Genomic DNA, 26,182 nt, shown 5'->3' with positions numbered 1-26,182 from the left:
CTTTTAGTAGCAGAATAATTTATTTTATTGATAAATAAATATATTTTAATAGTCAGAAACATATTAAATTTTGTACGGCTTAATATTATTAATTTTATGAATCTACAATTTTTTTATATTGTTGATAATATAACTCAGTTATTATTAAATTTATTTGAATGAGAAATAATTAATAAGTAATTTTTAAATAACTATAATATTTTTAAATAAATAAATTATTTTTTTAAATAATCTTTATTTTTAAATTTTGTTTATTAATAAAATAAAATTATAAAATATAAATATAAAATATTTTTTTTTATTGAATATAAACCTATTTTTCATATAATTTATTAGTTGCTTTAATATTCAATATGCTATACAGTATTTTAATTTTTAATAACGAAAGGCATGATGGTGATGGTGGTAGTGGATTGGATGAATGGTTGCTGAACGATGCACATGAGCATTAAATCTGTAAAAAATATTTTAGAAAATTAAGTCGAATTCCACTATTTAAATATAAATAAAAATATTTGCACTTACCCATTATGTCCATTAGCAGTGTATTGAACAGTCCTGACTGAACCATCAGGTTCTACAAGAGAATAAGCTCCCTTAACATTATCACCGTGTCTAGATTCCCATTGATTTTTATTGTCACCAGTATGGTGATCCTTCACAGAGTAATCGAATTTGTAATTTGGTACAGCCTGTATTCAAAATTAAATTGTAGACTTAATTGTGGATGATATAATTGGAGTAATATTTACTTACATAAGTATCGTAATTGTGTCCGTGACCATGAGCGTATCCATGACCGAGACCATAATGCTCGCTGTACAGGCCTTCTCGGTAGTGAGCAAGATGACCGAGATGTCCATCATGAACGATGTCGTGTCTTTCTATGTTTTGAGTTGACACAGCCTGTCCGTATGCATTGCATACAGCAAAGATACCTACCAGTGCAATTAGCTTAGAAAACATTTTGGAAGAAATGATGTCTTCAGTCAAAAGGCTTAACAATGAATGTGTTTAAAAACAGCCAGCTCTGCAATTTTATATAATTCACGAAAGGAAATGGGGTTGGTTTTGAAATAGTGACGATGCGTGATATTATTTTGACATGTATTTTGATTTGCACTACTATTTACAAATGGAATTCGACATTGAATTTTGACATAAAATTTATAACGTTAATTAATACAGAGCATATTGACTTTCTGTTTCAAATATAAATTGCCGTGAAATAGTTCCAATCAATACAGTCATCTTCAGTGTTTCAAACTGAAAACAACATAGCTGAAAATGTTTATGTCTAAGTTACTCGTATTGTTTGGATTGGTTGCTGCTTGCAGTGCCTATCCAAGCCACGGACTTGCCATATCCACACAAAACATCGAAAGACACGATCTTGCTCACCACGTACCATATGTCCCTTTGGGACTCTACGGAGGAGGTGTGTATGGTGGATCATATGGTGGACACTATGGCTACGGAGGACACGGTCACGCAGTATCTACTCAGAACATTGAAAGACACGATATCGCTCACCATGGACACCACGGAGGATTCTACGGAGGAAGCAATGAATTAGGATACGGATACACCCATGGACTCGGACATCAATATGACGCATACGTGAGAATAAAAATATAACTGCTTATAACTTACCCTTAATTGTTTAATTAATTTGATTTTCATAATAGGCCGTCCCCAACTACAAATTTGACTATGCTGTTAAGGATCCGCATACTGGTGATAACAAAAAGCAATGGGAAACTCGTCACGCCGATCAAGTTAAGGGAGGATATTCATTAGTTGAACCTGATGGTTCTGTAAGGACTGTAGAATACGTTGCTGATGGTCATAATGGGTAGGTTCAATACGTACTGAAATATTAAATATTTATATAATTTCAGATTAAATTATTTATATAATTTCAGATTCAACGCATTGGTACATCGTTCGACTAATATCCACCCAGTGAATCATCACAGTTATAATCATTATTAATTACTGTATTGCAAATATACCAGATGTACTATATATATAATATAATAAGTTATTTACTCAATGTATTTTTTCCTAATAAAGTTTATTAAATACAAAGTTTACTTTTTATAAAAATTGCTTGTAAACATTGTTGGGGTATATTTGTTTTTAAGGCACAGATTTTTTATAAATAATATGCGGTAAAAATACATTAAAAAATAAATCTGACAATGTACAGGAGAACTATAAAGAAAATCGCTTTCAACAGGTTGTATTAAAAAAATAAATAGTTAACTATTTTTTTTTCAAATAGTATTTTACAATTTATTAGAGAAACATAATTTAGATCCACAAGCTAATTCTAAATTTTATTTAAAGGTTCAAAGACATTTATAGTAAAGTTAATATAAAAAATTATTGGCCGTTTGTAATTGTGGTTTACATAAACCACAAGCTAATTTTAAATTTACAGTTATTTCTGAGTTTTTGATTTGCGAAATTTATCTTCTTATCTGAAATTAAATGTCTGAGCGCTGACAAACAATCGTTCGTTCCTATACAAAATAATTAAAAGAAACGCTTTTTAAAGTCCGAAATTATAGAAATTACTTGTAATAACGAGTAAATATTATGCATCTGTGGATTTTTTTCATGAATAATATTGACTATTTTTGTTTATTTTAATTCAATACATAAGGTTATTTATAAAGGTAATATTTTTATGAACATACTGAAATATTGTCTGCATTCCATTATCACAGAAAAATTATTTGTATTTACATAAGGAATGAAATATTTGATGCTCTATTATTTTTTAAATTACAAGCAATAGTAGTTTATACTTTTGCTAAAAAAATACAATAACATTTCAATATAGCGAAGCTTACGGGACCAAAGAAAAACTTACGTTGTACTGAAAACTCTTTGTATTGAATGAAAGGAAGATGATATATTTTTATTTTATTTTTAATTACTATATTAGTACAGCATCAAAATAACCTCTTATAAGATTGACAGATAGAAAGAGTGCTAAGTAACGAGAGTGAGTGAGAAGAAGTGGGCGTGCGAAACGCATGTAATGCATGCTCTTATATCTCACTCACTCTCGTAACTAAACACGTGAGCGAGCGAAAGGGAATGTATCACAACGTATTAATCAGTTCTTACAGAGCCATCAGCTTCAACCAATGAATATCCTACTTTGATGTGATCAATGTGACAGGTTTTCCATTGCTTTTTGTTGTCACCAGTGTGTGGGTCTATGCACTATAAAGTAGAATTTGTAATTGGGGACGGCTTAATTATATATTTAGATTTAATTATTAATAAAACATTGTTTCATATCAACTAGGAGTGATGTCCGTGTCCATAGCCATATCCATTTCCTAAACCATAGTTATAGTTATTATTAATTTTATATTAAAACTGATATAATAATTTTAATAAAAGGTAAGTTTTTTTAGTTGCATCTTAAAGCTTTATTGAACTATTTATAAACAAATAATATATATACAAATTTATTTTTCATTTACATAAAATCAGCACTCAATTTTGAAATCGTCTTAATGGTGGTAGCTATGATAGTGTGTTGGATGAATATTTGTTGAGCGGTGTACCAACGCGTTGAATCTGAAATTACAAGTTTTAATTATGATATCTATATAATAATACAGCTAATGTTAATATATTTACCCATTATGGTCATCAGCAACGTATTCCACAGTTCTTTCAGAGCCATCGGCTTCAACCAATGAATATCCTCCCTTGACCTGATCAGCGTGACGGGTTTCCCATTGCTTTTTGTTGTCACCGGTGTGAGGGTCCTTAACGGCGTAGTCAAATTTATAGTTTGGGACGGCCTAATAATATATTTAAGTTAAATTATTAATAAAAAATTGTTTCATAGTAAGTAGGTGTATATCTCGAATCTCACATATGTGTCATAGTGATGTCCGTGTCCATAGCCGTATCCATTTCCTAAGCCATAGTTTCCTCCGAGGTATCCTCCATGGTGTCCGTGTTGAGAGATATCGTGCCTTTCAATGTTTTGGGTGGATACTGCGTGTCCGTGTCCTCCGTAGCCGTAATGTCCACCATAAAGACCTCCTCCATATTGTCCACCATGCAGTCCTCCGAGACCGTATGCTCCTTGTCCATGGAGTCCATAAGGACCATGAATTGCATAGGCACTGCAAACCGCCACCATTCCTAACAAGGCGAACACTTTACACACGAACATTTTTGAATGGACGATGTTTTCAGCTTGAAGAACTGATGGTGATTGTGACCAGTTTGGATTATCGTTCCAATTTATACTGTTATTGGAAGAAAACCAAAGACTGCAATTTTAAATCGTTTCACGCAAATTTGCTTAAACTTGTTTTCGCTTTTATAATTAGTTGGAATTATAACGTTGCGTATTAGTTGTACAATCTAGGGTAGCTATAGATTGTCGCAATATATTTTAGTATATTAACAAATATATGATTTTTTAATATTAAATTAACTTAATTTCAGAATATTATCATTTCATAAATTAATTACGTTATAAGTTTATTTATATAATTAAAATTCTAATACTTTTTATAAAATAATTGTGATGGTTAATTATATCGCTTAACATTTACATTTATCGGTAAGTGCAAAAATATACTTGAAAATAAATGAAATTCGCCTCGAAAATGAAAGGACGATTCGATTTCATTTTTCCGCACTATAAATGGTAGCAGTTACACCGAACCATCACAATCGTCTTCGGTGTCTTCAACTGAAAACATCGCCAATACTAGAATGTTTGTGTCTAAAGTGTTCGCTTTGTTGGGGTTGGTGGCTGCTGGCAGTGCTTATGCGGTACATGGTCCATATGGACTCCATGGACAAGGAGCCTATGGTCTTGGAGGACTCTATGGCGGAGGTATCTACGGCGGAGGTCTCTATGGTGGAGGTCTCTATGGCGGTGGTATCTATGGAGGACTCCAAGGTGGACACTATGGCTACGGAGGACACGGACATGCAGTATCCACCCAAAACATTGAAAGGCACGATATCGCTCAACACGGACACCACGGAGGACACCTCGGAGGAATCTACGGTTTAGGAAACGGATATGGCTATGGACACGGGCATCACCATAACACTTATGTGAGATTCGAGAAATAATTTATTTAAAATAATGTGTTGATATTAATAAAACTAAAATATATTATTAGGCCGTTCCAAACTACAAATTCGACTACGCCGTTAAGGACCCTCACACCGGTGACAACAAAAAGCAATGGGAAACCCGTCACGCCGATCACGTTAAGGGAGGTTATTCCTTGGTTGAACCTGATGGCTCTGTAAGAACCGTGGAATACGTCGCAGATGACCATAATGGGTAAATACATAATAATTAACTATTATAAATGTGTAATAATCATATATTATATTAATACGTTAACATTTTCAGTTTCAATGCATTGGTACATCGTTCAACAAACGTTCACCCTACCCACTATCATAGCTACCATCATTAATAAATTCATGACGAATATTTCAAATGGATGCTGAATTTGTATATACGATTGTAAAATATTATTTGTGTAAATAGTATTATATGTATATTTTTTAATAAAGCTATTATATCCAATTACATATTTTTTTAAATTTATATTTGATTTAATATTTCTTAATCCTATTTTATTGTATATAATAAAATAGTAAAATAATATAAATACATTAAAATGATATATTGACACGTTGGAAAATATTTGAGTAATGAACAAGGTTTGTAATTTTTATACTCTTTTGAGAAAATAAGTATTTACCATGTATGACCTAGTGTTTTAGAGTAAAATACCAAGTTTTTCTAAAAAAACTTGGACTTATATCATTCTTTCCATTTTTCGTTGTTATTTTACAAAAAATAAAGATTTATTGATATTTAATCACGTTATTTAAGAAGTATAGTAATTGTTTTTTTAATGATTTTTTAAAGCACTGGCCTCTTTAATAATAAATTTTATGTCTAAATAATCTTTTAAAGATTTATTATACCTATGAAGTTTCTAGTTCTAACCTGGGAACACTGATGTTCCAATTTTACATAAACGACATATACACGGCTATTATATGCAGATTACTCAAAAATGTTTAAAAGCATTGGAGAAATTTTCGACTCATCTTTGCCGACCGATCTGGATTTCTTGTGAAAATGGATCGCTTACCTTTCAGCATTTGGAGTTGCCATGTCATGGTGCTTTACAGAAATTTATGTTAGAAGCTTTTGTGTTCAATAATAAAGTAAAAATCCTCTTCATTTCAATAATGCTCGGTTTTGCGTTATTTATAACAATTTAGTCCAGTCATACTCGACCTTTTTTCCTCCTGGTCAAATATAGATGTTTGCTATGTTACGCAGGCCGCACAATAAACAAAAAAATATAAATATAAATACACAATAAAACAAATGCAATCAAAATATTCAAAATTATTAATGTATTTATTCAAAAATTAATATGATTTCTGATGTTGAATAAAATATTTATCTATTTTAGACAAATCATGTTCCTGATTGGTATCGGCTACTCTTAATACATTATCAAGATGAGATCAGTACGTTGATTTCTAGATACGTTTTTTGCATAGCATCAGTTTAGAATAATATGAATCACAAATATACATTGGGCGAACAACGTATACAGTAGGTGAGCACAATTTTGTAGTCTTGTATTTTTTCCGTACCAGTTTCCAAAATTCAGCATACATCTGTCTCCATCTTTTTTTTAAATATCATTCAGAATCGTATTGTTTTTAAGTTTGGCGAATTCGTCAAATAACGTTGCATAATCAAATCTAGCTAGGGATTTTCTATAAGCAGCAGACATTTCTTGATTTTTTTATAAATCCTGAAATCTGGTGTTAAATTTCTTGAATAAGGCAGTTAAATAATTTAAAATTATAATATAATTATCCAGAGAAATGTAAATACCATATTGCTTAGCTTTTATTAGGGTTGAAATATTACGTAGCATTTGGATTTATATTACTTTACGATATAAGTTTATTTTCTCTTCAAAAGAAAATAATTTATTCGCCATTTGCGAAATGATTTGATTTTTATTATGTAAATTACGATTAAAATGTTCAATTTTTTTTGTGATGACACAGAATGGTCAAAAAACACCACCAAAAATTTGCCATAAAAAATCGTTCAAGACATTTTCCTCTGCTTAACAATCACACTGCGATATGTATAATAGCATCGTAATAAAAACTGTCCATTTCTTCCAAAGACTTTTAAATTTTCTGTGGTTCTGTTCTTGTGCTCGAATATTATTTACTATATTTATGACAGTTTTCATCACAGTGCTGAAATTCGTGCTGCCAAATTTTATGGTATAATGTGCATAATAAATTGTATTTTTTCTTCAACAGCGAAATAAATCGCTTTTGAGATCAGATCATAAAAGCACATCCATCGGTGCATACATATTTTTTTATATAAATATTGTTTTATTCCAGAATAGTACTAACTAGATAAATCCCGGGATCAAAATTTTGATCCCGGGATTTCGGTATTGCAATTAGTCGATCCCGGGATCCCGGGACCAGTCCCGGGATAATTTTCATGTTATTTTATCGACAACAATAATTTAAAATGAATAATCCAATATATTTTTACATCTGTTTTTTATAACGTACAATGTATAAAGTACGTATAATTTTAGTCTTGGACTAAAAATAGAAAATAATATAATAAAAATAAAAAAGGGAAGGTCTTATATATTTATTTGAGAAGAAAAAAATGAACTTTTGACAATGTATGCACATAGGTATGTACATTCATAGACACAATTAATTGAAAATATTATTTTGAATAAAACTCACGAAGTAACATCAAAGCATCAAGTGTTTTATCATTTAGCCTTGATCTGATTTTGGTTCCTAAGCAGCCTGCTGCTGAAAAAGCACGTTCAGACTCACAGCCTCAAAAATTCACAGATGACACGTGCAACTCGCGCAAGTTTGTACACGAAATATAACGATGTTGTCAATAATAATTCGATTGTGCTTGATAAATCAACCAATCCGAAAAATTCGGGATTATGTTTTATAATCCCGGGACTCATCGGGTATTGAAAATCGTTCGGGATCCCGGGATCCCGGGATTCGGTATCCCGGGATTGGAATCCCTAGTACTAACAATATCAACATAATCAATGCCTTTGATTTGATTCTTCATAAAAAAAAATATAAAATTAAATTTTGTTCAGTACAATATCTAACGTATCTAAATCTAAATCTAAAGCCAGACAAAAACATTTATAATGATGCAAATTTTCTATGTTTTTTTTAATTTATTCAATGCGTCCAACGCAGGTAGAATCAGAACTTAATTTTCTTAGTTTTCGATTAAAAAAAAATATTGCTAAATTTATCAAATAATATTTAGAACGTATTTCTTGGCAATCTCTGCGTCAGTAAATGGCTTCTTAAATGTTTACTGAGTATGTAACAAATTTCATATGATACTTTTATCACCGCTGACATAATATTTTATTGTAGTTGCAATGACTTGAATACAATGAAAACATATATCGCGAAGAAAAACAAGAAGGAAGATCTTCAAGAGCATACAAAAGCGGACTGCAATTGAGAGAAGGCCGACTTAACCGTTTCTCTCTCATCCACTGATCCAGCTCGACGAATAGAATCCAGAATCCAGAGCAAACACAGTTCGGCCCGGCTGCAGCTTACGGACGCACCCACAAACAACACGTCTTAACCGGTGCGCAACAAATTAAATAACAATTATCTTAGTATTAAACAAACATCTGACTAAAAGTTTTAGACAATAATTTTAAAATATAGAAAAAAAATTGATCTATTTGTCTGACCACACAAAAGTTCCGTGTATTTTGACTGTTGAGATTTTTAGTTTTCAAGAGAGCTTGTTTTCAAGTGAAAATGTTATTTATTTAATATAATAAATTTAGTATTTACAATTTTTATTCTAGTGAAACTGATATTGTTAATGGTATTATATCAGGTGAACATAACACGTTTCTCTACAGGTTAGGTAATTTTTTAATTACTCTTATCGAAAACTAAAGAATGTATTAAAGTGAATTCAGACATGTTTGAGTAATTAATTTTTTTAATCTCGAAACGAATGCTATAATGATTTGAGAGTATGATATTCTAAAGGTTTAATTTCAGGTGTATGTAAAGAATGTTTTAAAACTTTTAATTTTAATTAAAATATATACAATAATAATAATTTAAGAGAACAATTCTTATCAATTTATTTATATCTTTAGAATATAAAACTATTGTTTTATTATAATTTTAACTCTTTTGAATATAAACTAATATTTATTTTTAATATCAGTTTATCATTACATCGATTTTACCAATTGATGTTTTTAAAAACTAATAAAATCTGTTTATAACTAATTGAAAATAAAAAAAATACTAATTCATGTACCTCATTTATTTATTATAAAAAATATAAGATTTATGATTAATTATAATACAAATACTGACAGATATTCGTTTATAAAACAATCGTTGCAGGTTTCATGATTCGAGTATCTACTCAATAGTGACGGTGATAATGCATTGGATGGATGTTGGTGGTACGATGAACATGGGCGTTGAGTCTACAACAAAATCAAAGTAAGCACACAGTTTAATTTATAATTATAATAATATAATAAAAAATAGTTTTACCCGTTGTGTCCATCAGATGTGTATTGTACGTTTCTTACTGAACCATCTGGTTCAACCAAAGAATAGCCTCCCTTTACATGATCTCCATGTCTAGTTTCCCACTGTTGCTTGTTGTCACCGGTGTGCATGTCTTTCACGGAATAGTCGTATTTGTAGTTAGGAATGGCCTGTAATTAAATATGTTACATGTATTTATTTTATAATTTATTATAATAAATGGCACATTATTGGTCCATACGTATATATCATAGTAATGTCCATGCCCATGTACATATCCAATTGGTCCATGGTGTCCATGGTGGGCAATGTCGTGTCTCTCAATGTTTTGAATTGAGATGGCATGTCCCCATGGGTAAGCCATGGACATGGCACACATTGCCAACAAGCAGAATATCTTGGAGAACATCTTTTTAGTATTGTCTTCGGTCTTCTCTGAACGAGCTATGGACTGAATATGTTCAACGATGAGTTATACTCTGTTTTTATAGCAATCCTGAAAAAACAGTAGGGATGTACTGATGTAATATTGTTGTTGAAAAGCAGTTTTGCAAAGTATAAAGAATTTTATTTTCATACCAATTAATCAGTGGTGTGTGATAATTGGTGCAAATTTTTTAACTGCATGTTCGTTATCAATACATATGACTCAATAAATTTGCGATTTAATTTATGGGCTAATCGCAATAAAATGCTGTTTTTAACACGAACAGTTATATTGATTGATATTATCTATTAATAACAATTATAAAATATTAAATCCATTATAAAATAAATTTATATATAATGAATATATATTATGAATTATGAACTTATAACATTTTTCAATATAATATAAATTTTTAATATTGCTTTTCTAATAAATTCGTTGTTTATAGTTTATAGTTTTAACGATTTAAATTGACAAAATACTGAAATATATGTTTTATTTCAATTTTTATTATGTTATATGACGATATACATATGAAATATTTTTTTAGATAAGCCTAATTTTTCAGTATAAACTGTTTTTATTAATATTTTTGATAATTGTTAGTTTTTTTGACAATCAACAATAGAAAAAACAATGCTCAGCTTTTTAAATAAAATTTACATTTATTTGTTATTATATATATTGCCTTAAGTCAGGGTTTCCCAAACTTTTTCAGCGACGGAACACTTGGCAAATCCGAAAATTTTGGCGGAACACTTAGCTTATTTTTTAGGCTGGGTAATTCATAATAAAATAAAACATGTTAGTTATTAAAGAAATGTTATTAAATTTATTTAATAAACGTAAAAATACAAATAAATAAAATTCCTAATGACTGATGATTTTGGGTTCTTAAATAACAATTTTTTTTTATATCAGGCACAATTTTGGTTAGTTGTATTTTCATATCTGCCGTGGCGTGGAGTCTATTTCTGTATTTTGTTTTTGTTGCAATATACTTAAAAAATCCCACTTCGCATAAATACGTCGTGGAAAACGGAAGTAAAAAAACCAGAACTTGGGGAACTCTTCAGTCAGACTCACCCAGAAATCATTTAATGGCTGATATTTTTGTTTCAAATCAGAGTCATTAACTAAATTCTCATAATCCCTTAAGCCCGCTGGTTTTACTGTCACGGAAAATATATTCCGAACCCAGGAATCGTCCTTACTAGTTTTCGGAAAATATTCCGAAAGAATTATTTTCAAGTAATATAGGTGTTCTAAAAATACTTGTGAAACTTTTTTATCTAATTGAAAATTCAATTCATTTAAACATTCATATCCAAGACAGGAAAACAATCAAAATTATTAGATTCAACCGATAAAATCTGAAATTGTAATTTTTTATCAAAAGATTCAATTTTATCTCTCATATGAAAAATTGTAATACTTTTTTCTTGTAATTATAAGTTAACATCATTTCGCTTTGTAAAAATATATGATAGATATGCAGATGTATCAACCAGGAAGGATTTGTTAAAAAAAATATAAAATGATGTTGCAAATTATTTTGTGCTTTCAAGAAGACTAATAATTCATTTCGAAGTTCATAAAGTCTTAATAGTACTTTTCCTCTGGATAGCCATCTCACTTCAGTATGTAATAAAAGTGCTTCATGTTCACCACCCATTGCATTGTATAAAATTTTAAATAATCTGGATTGAAGTGGTCTAGATTTTACATAGTTTATCATTTTCACGGCTACTTCATTACATTTTTTAAATTTGTGGAAATTTTTTTGGTCAACCGTGCATGCCTATGCAAAATATAGTGACTGCTAGTAGCATATCTAGTCACATAAATAAAATTCGTATAACAAGCACTAATATCGTTTGATTAATTAACAAAAAAAATATTGTTTAAATAGGATCAAATTTTAAAGTTAAAAAAAACAACACCGACTTATGAAACTTTTCCCTCCAGATTTTATACACATCAATGTTGAATATTTAACACATATTTTCAAGCTTTTTTATCAGATTTATGAACAATTTTTATGTATTAGCAAAACTAACAATTTTTTTAATCTACTCTAAATTTTTGTGAAATATCTATTTAGGCTTCGCGGAACACCTATTTTGGATCCGCGGAACACCAGTGTTCCGCGGAACATAGTTTGGGAAACCATGCCTTAAGTGATGTTTTTTGGTAGCATGTACACTAGTTTTATTTTATAATTGATTGTATCACTCTTTTTATGGCTATGTGTAATTTTAATATCAGAGCTATATAAATAGCCAATAATGAAATAAATCTGATGTGTAATTGTATTTTCGGGATATGACACTGAAAGGGTATGATTTTGCAGCTAATTACAATTGTCTTCACTGGAGTGTCAAGTTGAATTATTGTCGGCTGTGATCTGTTGATGTTAAATGATCCACTAATATATTTAATGCTATGACTTTAAGGCTTTGAAAATTATATTCAGTATAAAGAATAGCGTTTTAATTGAATTGTAGCATTCGTCTAAAACTTATATTTAAAGCTTATATTTTAAATGACGATTTTGCCATCTTTTGAATTAGGCAACTGGGGCTACCGCTCCCTTCTCATGGCTCTGGTATCATAGATATCACAACTAATTTGTGTTTTCTAAGATTTGGATTTTCTAAAAGACATCGTAAACATAGCGATAAAATTAAAAATAATAAGAATTAGGTAGAAGGAGGCCAGAATTAAGTAGAATTCATTATATAGGTGTGTAAAAAAGTTTTTTTAATTTAATTTTTATATTTTAGTTTAACGCGAGTTTTAAGCTTTTATAAATTGTCCCTAATTTAGACTAAGGAACTAATTCGAAATATGTACAACGTGTATTTTTTAAATAAGTTTTATTACGATAGGGTTAAAACTACGAGAGTTGTGCCCTTAAAACCTACGTAATGACAAATAATAAAATATATTAATTAATATAACATTTTTTATTTTAGGGTAGTTAAGGGATTCAATGATACTGCATTAGCTTTTTTCCCAAATATTTTTCAAGTAATCTTTTTTCCAGATAATTTATTATAATTATTGATTAAATATATTCAACCACCGCCTTTTTAAATACATTACTAACCAAAATTATATGAAATCACTTATCTGATAAATTAATCCCGTTAGCGTATTGCTATATTTATTTTAATTCATATATACATATATGTACATATTTATCAAATACATTTATTATTAAACTACTACTAAATTGTATATATTTATAATAATAATCTATAATTATTTGATATAAAAAATGATGGAAAATACGCTCTTATTTATTTTAACATATTTAACGATTGTATCAAAACAATCAATCATTTTAAATACATTGTTTTTGGCATATTAACAATAAAAAAATACAATAAAAACATCGCGTGCTTGTTGTTACTATCGAAATTTAATTAATGTGTTAATATTAAAGTTTGCCGTGAAAAATTATGGGAGCGTAAACCAATAGTCCATGAAGGTTATATAAAACGGCAATATAATAAATGCAATTATGACATGGTTTTGCGTGAATTTTTATATATAACAAGCATTCATAAAAGCGAACGTGCGTTATAACGTAAAAGTCGAAAAAAATAGGTCAAAACTAGAAAAATATTTATTTGTGTAATATATTTTTAATTAGAAAAAGTTTAGCATTAAAAATGCGAACGTAGGTATAGCCTTAAAAAATCCTTTCTATATTTATTATTAGATTTTCTAGCTGTTTCAAATTAAAGGTATATTCTGAATTTTAAATAAATTTAGAAAAAAAATATAAATTAAATTTTTATTTTTCTACAATCTGTCATATGTAGGCAATTAGCAGCATTCATGCTACATGAATATGGCTTGTGGTGGAAAAGCTCACTGGCTTTCTCCGAAATCAGCTGGCATTGCTAGCAGTTTCTAGATTTATTTCCTTGTAAATTTTATTCTTTTAACAAAATAAAAAATAATATTTAATTAATAATAATTATTTTAAATTATTATTATTAACCTTCATAATCTTATTGAATATTATAGAGTATACATAACACAATGCTGGGCGAATTACTGTTAAGGCGTCAAAAGCAAAATGCATTATTCATTATTTTCCACACTTTTTGCTAAGGAACGTCATTTCAATTTTTTCCAGAGTAGAGCAAAACTTAGCCGGGTTGTAAATGTATATAAAATTACAACCCTCTTCATGTTAAAAATCGTTTATATTTTTTTATTGCCTGTTTTTTAGATAAGTATTAAACGATAATGAAGGGTAGGCTTTTCTAACGTTTTGTTTCTTTAAACGAACGAATTCTGCGAATTCGGTCATAGTAGGCACGCCACAAACATTCTATTTACAAATGTTTTTCGTTAGCATTTAAAAGAATTTTTTTGTTTAGACTTTGGATCTTATTGTCTCGCATTTCGAAACAAAATAAAGGCTCATGGATTTTAGAGCTGCACAAATAGTTCTAAGATTCTTTTAAAATCTCATTTGAGATAGTATAAACGAATATTTGATCAATTATTCGAATATTTTTATAGTTTAAAATCGGTCAAATAATACGAATATTCGATTCTAAGCCCTAATTATATTCTTAACACTCAAATTATTATATTTTTAGTTAAAAAAGTATATTCCCTTAATGACTTGAAAATAAAAATGTTATGTCACTGTTGAATCTAAAAGGTTTAATTATGCGCAAAAAATCATTTTAATAAATAGTGCTATACAATATTTTGCATCCATCACATTCGCCGAACATATTGTAAACTTACTGATAAGATGTGATCAAAATGCTTAAACAAGTGATTAAGCATTTTGATCATATCTTATAGAGTAAATTCTTAAACAACCAACTGTTGCAAAAGTACACTTTAATATTTTATCTACTCCAGAATGTACACCACCAAAATAAATGTACCTTAAAAAGTATCGATTTTTAGGGTTTTTTTTTAATTAATAAAACTATATTTTTTACTACGATTTTATTAAAAATTTGTTTTTATAATGTAACATAAACTTTCATTACTATAATTATGTGGTAGATTCAAAGACTAGATTTAACTTAGTTATATCTAAGATAATAAGAATAGTCATATCAGTATAATATACTATTAATCATGTTCACTTTTATTTGTAAAAAAATCTAGAAAGCAATGTTTGAAGGCCTTTCAATTTTTTTTGTGTAGTTTGTCGGTGGTTGTAGTTTACTTACATATTTTAAATTATAAAATTGCTAAATGATTTAGTTTTTAATTATATTTTATCAAACACTGTGCCATAATTTTTTAAGATTTATTTTATAAAAGTTAGGTTAGTGTGTTATCCTTAGTAATAATTCATTATATGTACCCTGATAGTAATATAAGATGTAGTTATAATTAATATATTCAGGAAAAAGAGTATAATTTGTTAATTTAATTTAAATATAATTTAAATTACAAATAAAACAATTAATTGCTTTTAAAAATAAATAATTTATTTAAATTAAAATAGAGATAATATTAATAACACAAATAGTTCGATATAACAGAGCCATCTTTCAAATTGGAAAAATTAATCAGTTTAGTAGTGTTGATGGTGTTCATGGTGAGTGTTGGGTGTTCTATGGACAACTGCGTTGAATCTATAATAGAATAAAAATATATTAGTCTCCAATGTAATATAAAAAAATATATACTGTTTCATTAAAAATATACCCATTGTGATCATCAGCTGTGTAATGAACGGTTCTGATTGAACCGTCAGGTTCGACCAAAGAATAACCTCCCTTGACAACATCTCCATCTCTGGTTTCCCATTGGTTCTTACTGTCTCCGGTGTGGTCGTCTTTTACGCCATAATCGAATTTATATGCTGGGTGAGCCTATAAATTATGACAAAATATTTAATAATATTTATAAAAAGGTAAGTCAAAAATAATAAATAAATTTAGTTATATTTACATATTCATCTTGGTAGTGTCCATGTCCCCCATGTTCATATCCATATCCTTGGGCATATCCATGGTCGACTCCTACATAAGGATGAGATGGTCCATCATGTCTGTAGATGTTTTGGGTAGATATGGCATGTCCGTGTCCCAAATATTCCAATGGGTATGAGCTTACTAAAGCGATGGCTCCGAAGAAAATTGCTAACTGTCGATTTAAATCCAGTTTAAGTTTAACATTTTATTTATATTTTTTAATGTATTTATATACTTACTTTGGCGAACATTGTTAAATTTCCTTAACCAACTTCGTTGTTAGTTTGAGATCGAATGTAACGATGAGTTCTTTAGTTTGCTCTTTTATACCGATTGGTTGTTGCATTGTACATTTGCGAAATATGTTGAATACGAGCGTTACGCGTTGTTTGCTTCGTACCGTTTTATTTTTTCAAACATCATTGAACACGGTCAAAAGTTGCCAAAGTTCCTTTCGTGTACGCTTTACCACTTGACCGTGAAAAGCTTCCTTCGTTTCACTGTGGCGAAATTCGAACTTGATCGGAGAAACGTCAAATATGCGAAAAAATAACGTTTGTCACGGTGTTTTTGATACACAATATAGTCACGTTTTATGATATAATTTGTGTAATATGTTTTAAAATGCGGTTGCTGTGTTATTTAATGTCACAAATATCGTCTCATTAAATAGCATATAAAAAATCAATATATACTTTATAGAATCAGTTTGAAAACAATAATAATAATTATAATTAGGTATTTCGCTAATGAATTTATTAGTTAAAAACAATTATTCGTATACTTCAATCTTTAATTACAGCCTTATATACATATTTATATTTATCATTCATTCACATATCTTCTCGAAGTAGGTGATTTACTTTGTAGTGTAGCAGTTACACAGTAAGTTTTAAAAAAAATGGATTATAATGCAGTGGTTTCCCAATTGTCTTGTACGAGGATAATAAGTATGGATTTATAACGATTTTTTAAGTTAGTCTATTTTATATTATCAGATATTTAAATAGCGTTTCTTTCGGTGCAAATGTTTTAGTTTCATTACAAAAGTTTTTACTTTGCATTGTTTCAGTATATAATCAGGTTATTCGTAGCTTATCCTTATTTTTCTTTGCTAAATTTTATGTTTGCTGTTCTTAATTTATTTAAATGTTCTTAATTATCTTAAGTATTTAATTATCTTAGCAATTTAGAATTAAACAATTTAGGCAGTAGTTCTTATTCCAATTTCAATATAAAATTTTACCTTTTTATCAGAATCAACAATTTTAATTCTTGTTGCATTCATACAGATTTCACATTAAATCTTTATTTGAAATACTTCTCATTGTTATGCAAAAATTTGCAATAATTTCATTACAACCCATGTGGCTAAACAAAGTAATGTTCCATTGTATATGTATGCTTCATACTTGGTCTGAATAATATATCTTTTCATTATGTATAAAATGCATATTAATTTGCTTTAGCACCTACTTTTATTAAAATTAGGATCTTATAGAAATATATTGACTAGTATAAATATATTTTGTGTTTCTGTGAAAGCATATTCAAATACATTGTTACCGGTAAAAATATATTTCTACAAAAGAAAATATAATTTAGCTGATAGGTGCTAGTGAAATTATATGCTATGAAACTCAATTAAAAAGTGGCGAAAAGTCTATTTGCTGTTTAAACATAAATGAAAAAACATAATAAAAGTTAAAAAACTGTAGTTAATTTTAGTTCGGTTTGTTTAAATTGTTAAAGTAAAGTTTATGTTTTAACAGCAAGTGGAAATATTGTGTATTTTTCTCTAGTATAAATATAATTTTAATAACTACGTCAGTTTATAATGTATCAAACAATTGATATACACTGGTAAACTTACATGACCGCTAAGAGCAGCATATAATCTCACTAACACTTGTCAAATAAATTATATTTTTACTAGTAGAAATTTATATGTTATATATTTACCGCTGAATATTTTTATTATTTTAGCAGTTTTCTATATGGTTAGGAAATACCTAAAATACAGTATTAAAATTCTTAAAGTTGGAAGTTGTTAAAGTCAGAGTCAGAGTCAAAACATTAGAAAAAATCAGAGCTAAATCAAAATTATATCAGATAGTATTATTTTTGTATTTATATTCGTTTTGTTTTGTATGTAGATACAGACACAAATACATTTTAATTTGAATAATGTATATTCAATAATATCATCTAAAGCTGGGGTGGCTAACCCGCGGCTTACGGGCCGTATGCGGCCCGCCTTGAAAATTTTTCCGGCCCGTGAGATTCATCACACTTTTACAAAATATATTTATTTTACAATCGCCAATATACTATAGACAAATTTTCACTCCAAAAAATGTCTATAGTGTATCTAAATCTAATATGGGATATATAATTTTATATATGACCCGCGGAGTTGTGATGCATTTCCAAAGTGGCCCGCAAGATCATTTGAGTTGGCAACCCCTGATCTAAAGCGTTATTGTAAAAAAGCTCTGATTAGGATTTTTTTAAAGATTAATTGCTATTTTATAGTATTTTTTATATTTTACAAAAACAGTATCAAAAATTAATTAAATTTATGAAATTTTAAAATAATTAATATTATAAGTTATAAAACATTATCTTTCACAGAAAATATAGTACTCTAAAATTATTCATAGTGATCATCAATATAAATGCGATTAAAAAATTAAAATAAATATTCACGTTTTCAATAAAAAAATATATATTTAATTTTAACATTTTTAGATTAATTATATTCATCCTGGAAGTTTAATCAAAAATGTGTTACATACATTTTACTACGAATACACAATAAACTTTAAATTAAAAAATATTTTATATCTATTAAACAGTATTTGGTTCTTATTAGAATTTGTTGTATCATCACATATGATTTTTTATTATTTTCGAAAATAATTTTGTTGAAGGTTTGGTTCCAAAAAACAATTTATTATTAGTTGTAACATTACAATACATTTCATTCAAGTATTTACTTTCAATATGTACGTATTGTGTATTATTATTATTATACTGCATCCGTAATTATTTGAGTAAAAATTGCTATGATTATTTAAAAAATCTACTCTTAAAAAGGTTCATAAAATTTTTTAATAACAAGTAAAATATATGCTTTATAAATTTTATTTAGAAAAAAATATATTGACAAACATATTTATACAGAATGCCATGAAAAATACTAATCATATGATTAATAATGGTAGTTTTTGTGATGATGCACTGAGTGGAGATTAGCTGAACGATGTACTACTGCGTTGAATCTGAAAAAAATAGTTTATGGTGATATAATTCAAGATTTAACAAATTTATAATTTAAACAACTTACCCATTGTGATCGTCGGCAACGTATTCTACAGTTCTTACAGAGCCATCAGGTTCAACCAATGAATATCCTCCCTTAACATGATCAGCGTGACGGGTTTCCCATTGCTTTTTGTTATCACCAGTATGCGGATCCTTAACGGCATAGTCGAATTTGTAGTTGGGGACCGCCTATTATGACAATAAAATTAATTAAACAATCATGAAAGAGTTATATTATTATTCTTACGTATGCGTCATATTGATGTCCATGTCCATGGGTGTATCCGTATCCTAATTCATTGATTCCACCGTAGTATCCTCCGTGGTGTCCGTGGTGAGCGATATCGTGCCTTTCGATGTTCTGGGTAGATACTGCGTGCCCATGTCCTCCATAGCCGTAGTGTCCTCCATATGAACCACCATAAAGACCTCCACCGTAGATGCCTTGTCCATAGAGTCCCAAATGGCCTTGTGGTGCATAATGAGCAAGATCGTGTCTTTCGATGTTTTGTGTGGATATGGCAAGTCCGTGGCTTGGATAGGCACTGCAAGCAGCAACCAATCCAAACAATACGAGTAACTTAGACACAAACATTTTCAGATATGTTGTTTTCAGTTTGAAACACTGAAGACGACTGTATTGATTGGAACTATTTCACGGCAATTTATATCATGTGTGTGGAATTTAATTCGGATTATTTAATATCAAATACCATTTGTAAATGAAAGTGGTAGTAAATAATATAAACTTGAACGTGTTCGGAGGACACTGACACTAATTAAAATATACTAAATTAGACATTGAAATTCAGGTTACTGCTATCTAATATTATATTATATTTACTCACTGTTTTTTGCATAAATAATTTTTAGTGTTACTGACAAAATTATTTCCGCTATAACAGAACTTTATTAGAAGAAAATACTAAATGATAACTTTCTTTCCTAAATATATAAAATTATGACTCGATACGAAATTTCTTTACCACGATTGATACGTTGGATTGTGAATTTTCTTATAAAATTATTCATGACGAATACCCAGCTCTCACCAAAAAGGCACTGAAAATTTTATAACAGTTATTATTTATAGATTCATTGCGCGATTAGTATACTCATCGAAAAATATCCATATAATACACTAATTGAACATATATAACGTTTTTTTAAAGCATAATGGTAATTTATAAGAAAATAGTCACCTAAATTCAATTGGATGCCAATTTTATATAATATAAATTATGCCAAAATATCTAATTGCATAATTAAAAAAAAAATATGTCAAAATACATTATTGATTATACCTTAAGATTTGCTTTTATCTTAAATAGCAGAATTTTCTGTATAATATCGCAAATTTTACACTTTTATTACAAAAAATGATAATTGAAATGTAAAATACACAACAATTTTGGAGTGCCTGACAAACTGAACATTTTTTTTTCATAATAAATATTAACTTAACATAAGCAATAAATATGCTTTAAAATTGTACCGAGCTTAGTGGTCCAGTAGGCAAAATTCCAGTTTATTAGTTTCAGAATATTCAGTATATGTATTTGTATTATATTAAGTCAAACCTAATAATTTACACTTTAATATATATATATATATATATATATATATATATATATATATATATATATATATATATATATATATATATATATATATATATATATATATATATATATATATATATATATATATATATATATATATATATATAATATTAAAGTGATTTTGCAATTCGAATATGAGTATATGATATATTGTAATAGTATCTACAATAAACTAATTGTATAAATTTCAATATAATAATTGCTAGTTGGGTAAACCAAATTTATACGAATATCAATAAAATAAAAAAATACGTGTACTTGAAAACCATAAAAATAGCTTTACTTTCCACTGTTTGATTTCCGTTAAGACAAACTATAAATTGTAGCAGTTAAACTGAACCATCACAGTCAAGTTTAGTGTCTCCAAGCGATAACATTGACAATACAAAAATGTTCGTGTCTAAAGTGTTCGCTTTATTGGGATTGGTAGCTGCTTGCAACGCTTATGCGGTCCATGGTTCTCATGGATTATATGGACAAGGAGCGTACGGCCTCGGAGGTCTCTATGGTGGACAGTATGGAGGAGGTATTTATGGTGGACAATATGGAGGAGGTCTTTATGGTGGACAATATGGCGGAGGTCTTTATGGTGGACAATATGGGGGAGGTCACGGACACGCCGTATCCACCCAAAATATTGAAAGACACGATATCGCTCAACACGGACACCATGGAGGATACCTCGGAGGAAACTACGGCTTAGGAAATGGATATGGCTATGGCCACGGACATCACTATGACACATATGTAGGATTCAACATATAATTGCTATAAATTAATATTTTATTATTTATTAAATTTAAATATATTAATAGGCCGTCCCCAATTATAAATTCGATTACGCCGTAAATGACCCTCACACCGGTGATAACAAAAAGCAATGGGAAACCCGCCATGCCGACAATGTTAAGGGAGGATATTCATTGGTTGAACCTGATGGCTCTGTAAGATCTGTAGAATACGTAGCCGATGACCACAATGGGTATGTTCATAAATATTTGCCTTTATAATTGATCGAAATTATAATAAAATGTTTTACCATTTTAAGATTCAACGCATTGGTACATCGCTCAACAAACATTCATCCAACACACTATCATAGCTACCATCATTAAGAACTTTCTGGGTTATAACTGAATGCCGATATTGTATAAATGAAATTTAAATCTGTGTATATGTTATTTGTATATTTTTCAATAAAGCTTTAATATCAAATTAAACATATTTTATAATTTCATATAACAATCTATGAATTTAACATTATTTAGATTTATATTAATATATATGATACATATATAAGCAGGGTCAGTACAAGGGTGGTGCATTTAAAATCGTCACTTAATCAAAAAAATTATCATGATTGTAAAAAAACAGATTGATTTTAATATAATTATTGATGAATTTGCAAAAGTATGAAAAATAAAACTTTAAAAGTAAACGATAATATTATGTTTCTATTGTAATATTAATCACTGAAAATTAGTAAATTAAATAACTGTAAATTCAATGATATTCTAATTAATTTAATGTGACGATCTCAGATATGATTTTACAGCTTTTTTGTTGTACTGTTTAACAATATAAATTAAAATTATATTTTAATTTTAATTTTTTTTTGTTTAAGCTCGTGTCATTTTACTTTTAGTTTGGCAAAAACTTTATATTTTTAACAACTATTTTACTATTACTGTTAGTGACTTTTTTATATAATATATTTTGCTACCAAATTTGTGTAATATCGTATTTTATCTTAATATTATACTTATTGAAAGTAAAAAACTACTAGTGGTGCAAATTTGTTCTTTTGCCTCTAGTTCCGGCCCTGCTTTCAAATCGAAGTCGGAGTCGCCGAGTCGTAAAAAATCGATCGAATCTGAGTCCTTTATTTCTTATATTTTTTTTAAGTATGTCACACTTAAAAGAGGTAGTATTTAATAAATAATATATTATTATGTGTTTTTTTTCAATAAAACTAAATATAAATATAGAAAAAAATCTTAACAGTTAAAGTAGACGGAAATTTTTAAATTGTTGTCATTGTTTTTATTAGTATCAATTTTATACGCTGTCAAAAAATGTTACTTTTATTAAAATTATTATGCTTGACTACACTCTCTGATAGTTGTACGAACCGAAGTTCAACTGAAGTCGGTCAAGGTCTCCGACTTCCGAGTAGCGGCCACACTGCCACAAATTTCATATTCATATTCGCCGTCCGGACGGCGGCTTCTGTCACGTACAGCCCGCATATTTGCGCGTGATAGAAAAATGTGCCTAATAATCGCAATTTTTAAATTGTCATAATATTAAAATTACACTACTGATAATTATAAAAGTTTGTGTGGGCTCTCACCAATACAATATCAGTGAAAACTTTTCGGTCGTAAATATTCAATTTACGCAAAATCTTTGTCGGCTTTCGCAAAATACCATAAGGCATAAAAATTATATTTCAAAAAAAGGAACAGCACATCTGTGACTATCCTAGAATTTATCGCCATCGATTCTAAATAAGAATTCGTTATGGTGTGACATTTATATAAACCGATCTAGGAAAATACATAAGGATATTCGAAACGATTTTTTTAAACAAAATCAAGTACCACTAATTATTTTTTAATTATTTAATTTTATATGAAATAAATATAATAACCATATATCTTAGAAGAATATACTATCAAAAATATAATTAATCCCTTTTGGTGTCCTAAAATATTCAAAGATGTCAGTAAGAGTCTGTTGAAGTCCCCGATAAGCATGTGGTATTATTACTTGACCACGTGACCACGATGCAGCGTTCGACGTGCGTGTTAACCATAGGACACCTACACGCATACTGAAATTGAAGCAAGTTACTCGTTCTATCTCAGTTTTCGAAGCATCATATCATTATCTCTATCACTCTCGTCACTTAACACGCGAGAGAGCGAAAGGAGAAGTATCTCACCGCTCGCGCTCGAAAGAGCAGCTCCGACTTCGGACCGTTTGCCGACAATGTTCGGAAGCGCTCGAAGCTGGCCAAGTCGACTAAATTACCCCCACTTTACTTCCCGTTCTCGGTAACCTCGGACAACTTCCGAGAAATTTTAGAGCGGGCAGAACCGAGCTCGACCGAAGTAACCCACTATATTCTCCGTCTTTGGCCTACCTTGGCCAACTTCCAGTGTGTGTAGTGCAGGCATTACCGTTGGACAAAAAATCGGAGTAGAAGTCGGTACATTTTGTAAATAAGTTAAATTAAAATCAAAACTAATTAGATAATTTATTTTATAAATCTATATATTTGTTTTATATGTAGATATAAACACACAAAATACGTGGCACAAAAAATATTTTTAATCAAAATAATGCATATTAAAGAATACTATTAAATCATTTAAATATGAAATTTCTATAATATAGTATTATTCCAAAAAAGTTCAGATCAAGTAATAAATGTAAGACAAATAGCTATTTTTTAATAATTTCTGTAAAAAAGCATTTAAGTAGATTTTATAAAAAAACAGTAAATTATGAAATTTTGCAATAATTATTACTTATAAAAAAAGTTTTGAAACATTATCTTTTGAAAAAAATATGGTGGCACTAAATTATCGATGGTGATGATACAAGGTCTGCGATAAAAAAATTAAAGTAAATATCAACATTTTATATACAAAATATGTATATAATTTCAACATTGATATTTTTCAGATTAATTATGTACAGCTTCCAAGTTTATTAAATAATAATTTTGATACATTTTACAATAAAAACATCTGGTAGCTATTAAACAGTTTTTGGTTTTTGTTGGAGTTGTTTTTTTTTATCAAATGTTTTCCTATAATTTGAAAAACAATGTTGAAATTATAGAAGATTTTTTTTTTTTAACTAGTTGTAACATTATAATTGATTTATCAGGTTATCATTTTAGGAATAATTGAAGCATTCTCCTTGTCATTCAATATGTACGTATTGTGTACGTAAAAATTGGGGTAAATATTGTTATAACTATTGAAAAAAATCTACACTTTGAAAGGTTCATGCAAAATTATAATAACAAGCAAAGTTTATTCTTTATAACTTTTATTGAGAAAAAATATATTGAGTAGCATATTTTAACATAATATTATATACAGAACGCCATGTAAAATACAAATCATATAATTAATAATGGTAGTTATTGTGATGCTGCACTGGGTGGAGATTAGCTGAACGATGTACTACTGCATTGAATCTGATAAAAATAGTGAATAGTAATATAATTAAATACTTGACAAATTATTATTTAAATAACTATGTACATACCCATTATGATCATCAGCAACGTATTCTACAGTTCTTACAGAGCCATCAGGTTCAACCAATGAATATCCTCCTTTAACATGATCAGCGTGACGGGTTTCCCATTGCTTTTTGTTATCACCAGTATGCGGATCCTTAACGGCATAGTCGAATTTGTAGTTGGGGACCGCCTATAATGAAAATAAAATTAATTAAACAATCATGAATGAATTATATTATTAATCTTACGTATGCCTCATGTTGATGTCCGTGTCCATGGGTGTATCCGTATCCTAATCCATTGATTCCACCGTAAAATCCTCCGTGGTGTCCGTGGTGAGCGATGTCGTGCCTTTCAATGTTCTGGGTAGATACTGCGTGCCCATGTCCTCCATAGCCGTAGTGTCCTCCATATGAACCACCATAAAGACCTCCGCCATAGATGCCTTGTCCATAGAGTCCCAAATGGCCATGTGGTGCATAATGAGCAAGATCGTGTCTTTCTATGTTTTGTGTTGATATGGCAAGTCCATGGCTTGGATAAGCACTGCAAACAGCAACTAATCCAAATAATACGAGTAGCTTAGACACAAACATTTTCAGCTATGTTGTTTTCAGTTTGAAACACTGAAGACGACTGTATTGATTGGAACTATTTTACGGCAATTTATATCAGAAACAGAAAGGTGTGGAATTCATTTAGCGTTATAAATTTTATGGAAAAATTCAATGTCGAATTCTATTTGTAAATAAAAATAGTGCAAATTAAAACGAATGTCAAAATTATATCACGCAACGTAACTGTTTCAAAATCAATTACCCGTTTCCTTTCTTTGATGATATAAAAGTGTAAAGTAAGTCATTTGTAGACACATTTGCCATTA

At 29.1% G+C, this 26,182-nt stretch overlaps 7 protein-coding genes and 1 pseudogene across 7 annotated transcripts; 3 read left to right on the top strand and 5 right to left on the bottom strand.

Moving 5' to 3' along the window:
* Nucleotides 1-339: 339 nt before the first annotated feature.
* On the bottom strand, nt 340-966 carry LOC148230435 (uncharacterized). The gene is made up of 3 exons (XM_088195654.1): nt 757-966; nt 526-692; nt 340-454 (listed from the first exon to the last, which is right to left on the bottom strand). Exons 1-3 carry the CDS (start codon nt 964-966, stop codon nt 376-378), a joined length of 456 nt encoding a protein of 151 aa, XP_088051780.1. The 3' UTR covers nt 340-375.
* Nucleotides 967-1,266: 300 nt separating this feature from the next.
* On the top strand, nt 1,267-2,061 carry LOC148230434 (uncharacterized). The gene is made up of 3 exons (XM_088194571.1): nt 1,267-1,620; nt 1,689-1,855; nt 1,926-2,061. Exons 1-3 carry the CDS (start codon nt 1,288-1,290, stop codon nt 1,993-1,995), a joined length of 570 nt encoding a protein of 189 aa, XP_088050697.1. The 5' UTR covers nt 1,267-1,287; the 3' UTR covers nt 1,996-2,061.
* A 1,461-nt stretch (nt 2,062-3,522) lies between these two features.
* On the bottom strand, nt 3,523-4,230 carry LOC148230433 (uncharacterized). The gene is made up of 3 exons (XM_088194573.1): nt 3,908-4,230; nt 3,667-3,833; nt 3,523-3,603 (listed from the first exon to the last, which is right to left on the bottom strand). Exons 1-3 carry the CDS (start codon nt 4,211-4,213, stop codon nt 3,537-3,539), a joined length of 540 nt encoding a protein of 179 aa, XP_088050699.1. The 5' UTR covers nt 4,214-4,230; the 3' UTR covers nt 3,523-3,536.
* Nucleotides 4,231-4,726: 496 nt separating this feature from the next.
* On the top strand, nt 4,727-5,602 carry LOC148230432 (uncharacterized). The gene is made up of 3 exons (XM_088194569.1): nt 4,727-5,115; nt 5,184-5,350; nt 5,423-5,602. The coding sequence occupies exons 1-3, from the start codon at nt 4,765-4,767 to the stop codon at nt 5,487-5,489; spliced, it is 585 nt and encodes a 194-aa protein (XP_088050695.1). The 5' UTR covers nt 4,727-4,764; the 3' UTR covers nt 5,490-5,602.
* Nucleotides 5,603-9,683: 4,081 nt separating this feature from the next.
* LOC148230431 (cuticle protein 7 pseudogene) lies at nt 9,684-10,093 on the bottom strand (annotated as a pseudogene).
* Nucleotides 10,094-15,625: 5,532 nt separating this feature from the next.
* LOC148230430 (uncharacterized) lies at nt 15,626-20,008 on the bottom strand. Its single transcript, XM_088195653.1, has 6 exons — nt 19,661-20,008; nt 19,436-19,602; nt 19,307-19,370; nt 16,064-16,258; nt 15,818-15,984; nt 15,626-15,744 (listed from the first exon to the last, which is right to left on the bottom strand). The coding sequence occupies exons 1-6, from the start codon at nt 20,006-20,008 to the stop codon at nt 15,684-15,686; spliced, it is 1,002 nt and encodes a 333-aa protein (XP_088051779.1). The 3' UTR covers nt 15,626-15,683.
* Nucleotides 20,009-21,385: 1,377 nt separating this feature from the next.
* On the top strand, nt 21,386-22,270 carry LOC148230429 (uncharacterized). Its single transcript, XM_088194567.1, has 3 exons — nt 21,386-21,782; nt 21,851-22,017; nt 22,084-22,270. The coding sequence occupies exons 1-3, from the start codon at nt 21,426-21,428 to the stop codon at nt 22,148-22,150; spliced, it is 591 nt and encodes a 196-aa protein (XP_088050693.1). The 5' UTR covers nt 21,386-21,425; the 3' UTR covers nt 22,151-22,270.
* Nucleotides 22,271-25,119: 2,849 nt separating this feature from the next.
* On the bottom strand, nt 25,120-25,915 carry LOC148230428 (uncharacterized). The gene is made up of 3 exons (XM_088194568.1): nt 25,548-25,915; nt 25,323-25,489; nt 25,120-25,251 (listed from the first exon to the last, which is right to left on the bottom strand). Exons 1-3 carry the CDS (start codon nt 25,893-25,895, stop codon nt 25,182-25,184), a joined length of 585 nt encoding a protein of 194 aa, XP_088050694.1. The 5' UTR covers nt 25,896-25,915; the 3' UTR covers nt 25,120-25,181.
* Between the last annotated feature and the right edge of the window lie 267 nt (nt 25,916-26,182).

The sequence above is a fragment of the Plectrocnemia conspersa genome, unplaced genomic scaffold (assembly GCF_051122295.1).
Source record: "Plectrocnemia conspersa isolate PC_06_02 unplaced genomic scaffold, ASM5112229v1 ptg000010l, whole genome shotgun sequence".
In the NCBI taxonomy this organism is placed as follows: domain Eukaryota; kingdom Metazoa; phylum Arthropoda; class Insecta; order Trichoptera; family Polycentropodidae; genus Plectrocnemia; species Plectrocnemia conspersa.
The sequence above is the reverse complement of the archived record's forward strand: the minus strand, read 5'-3'. Positions and strand labels throughout refer to the sequence as shown.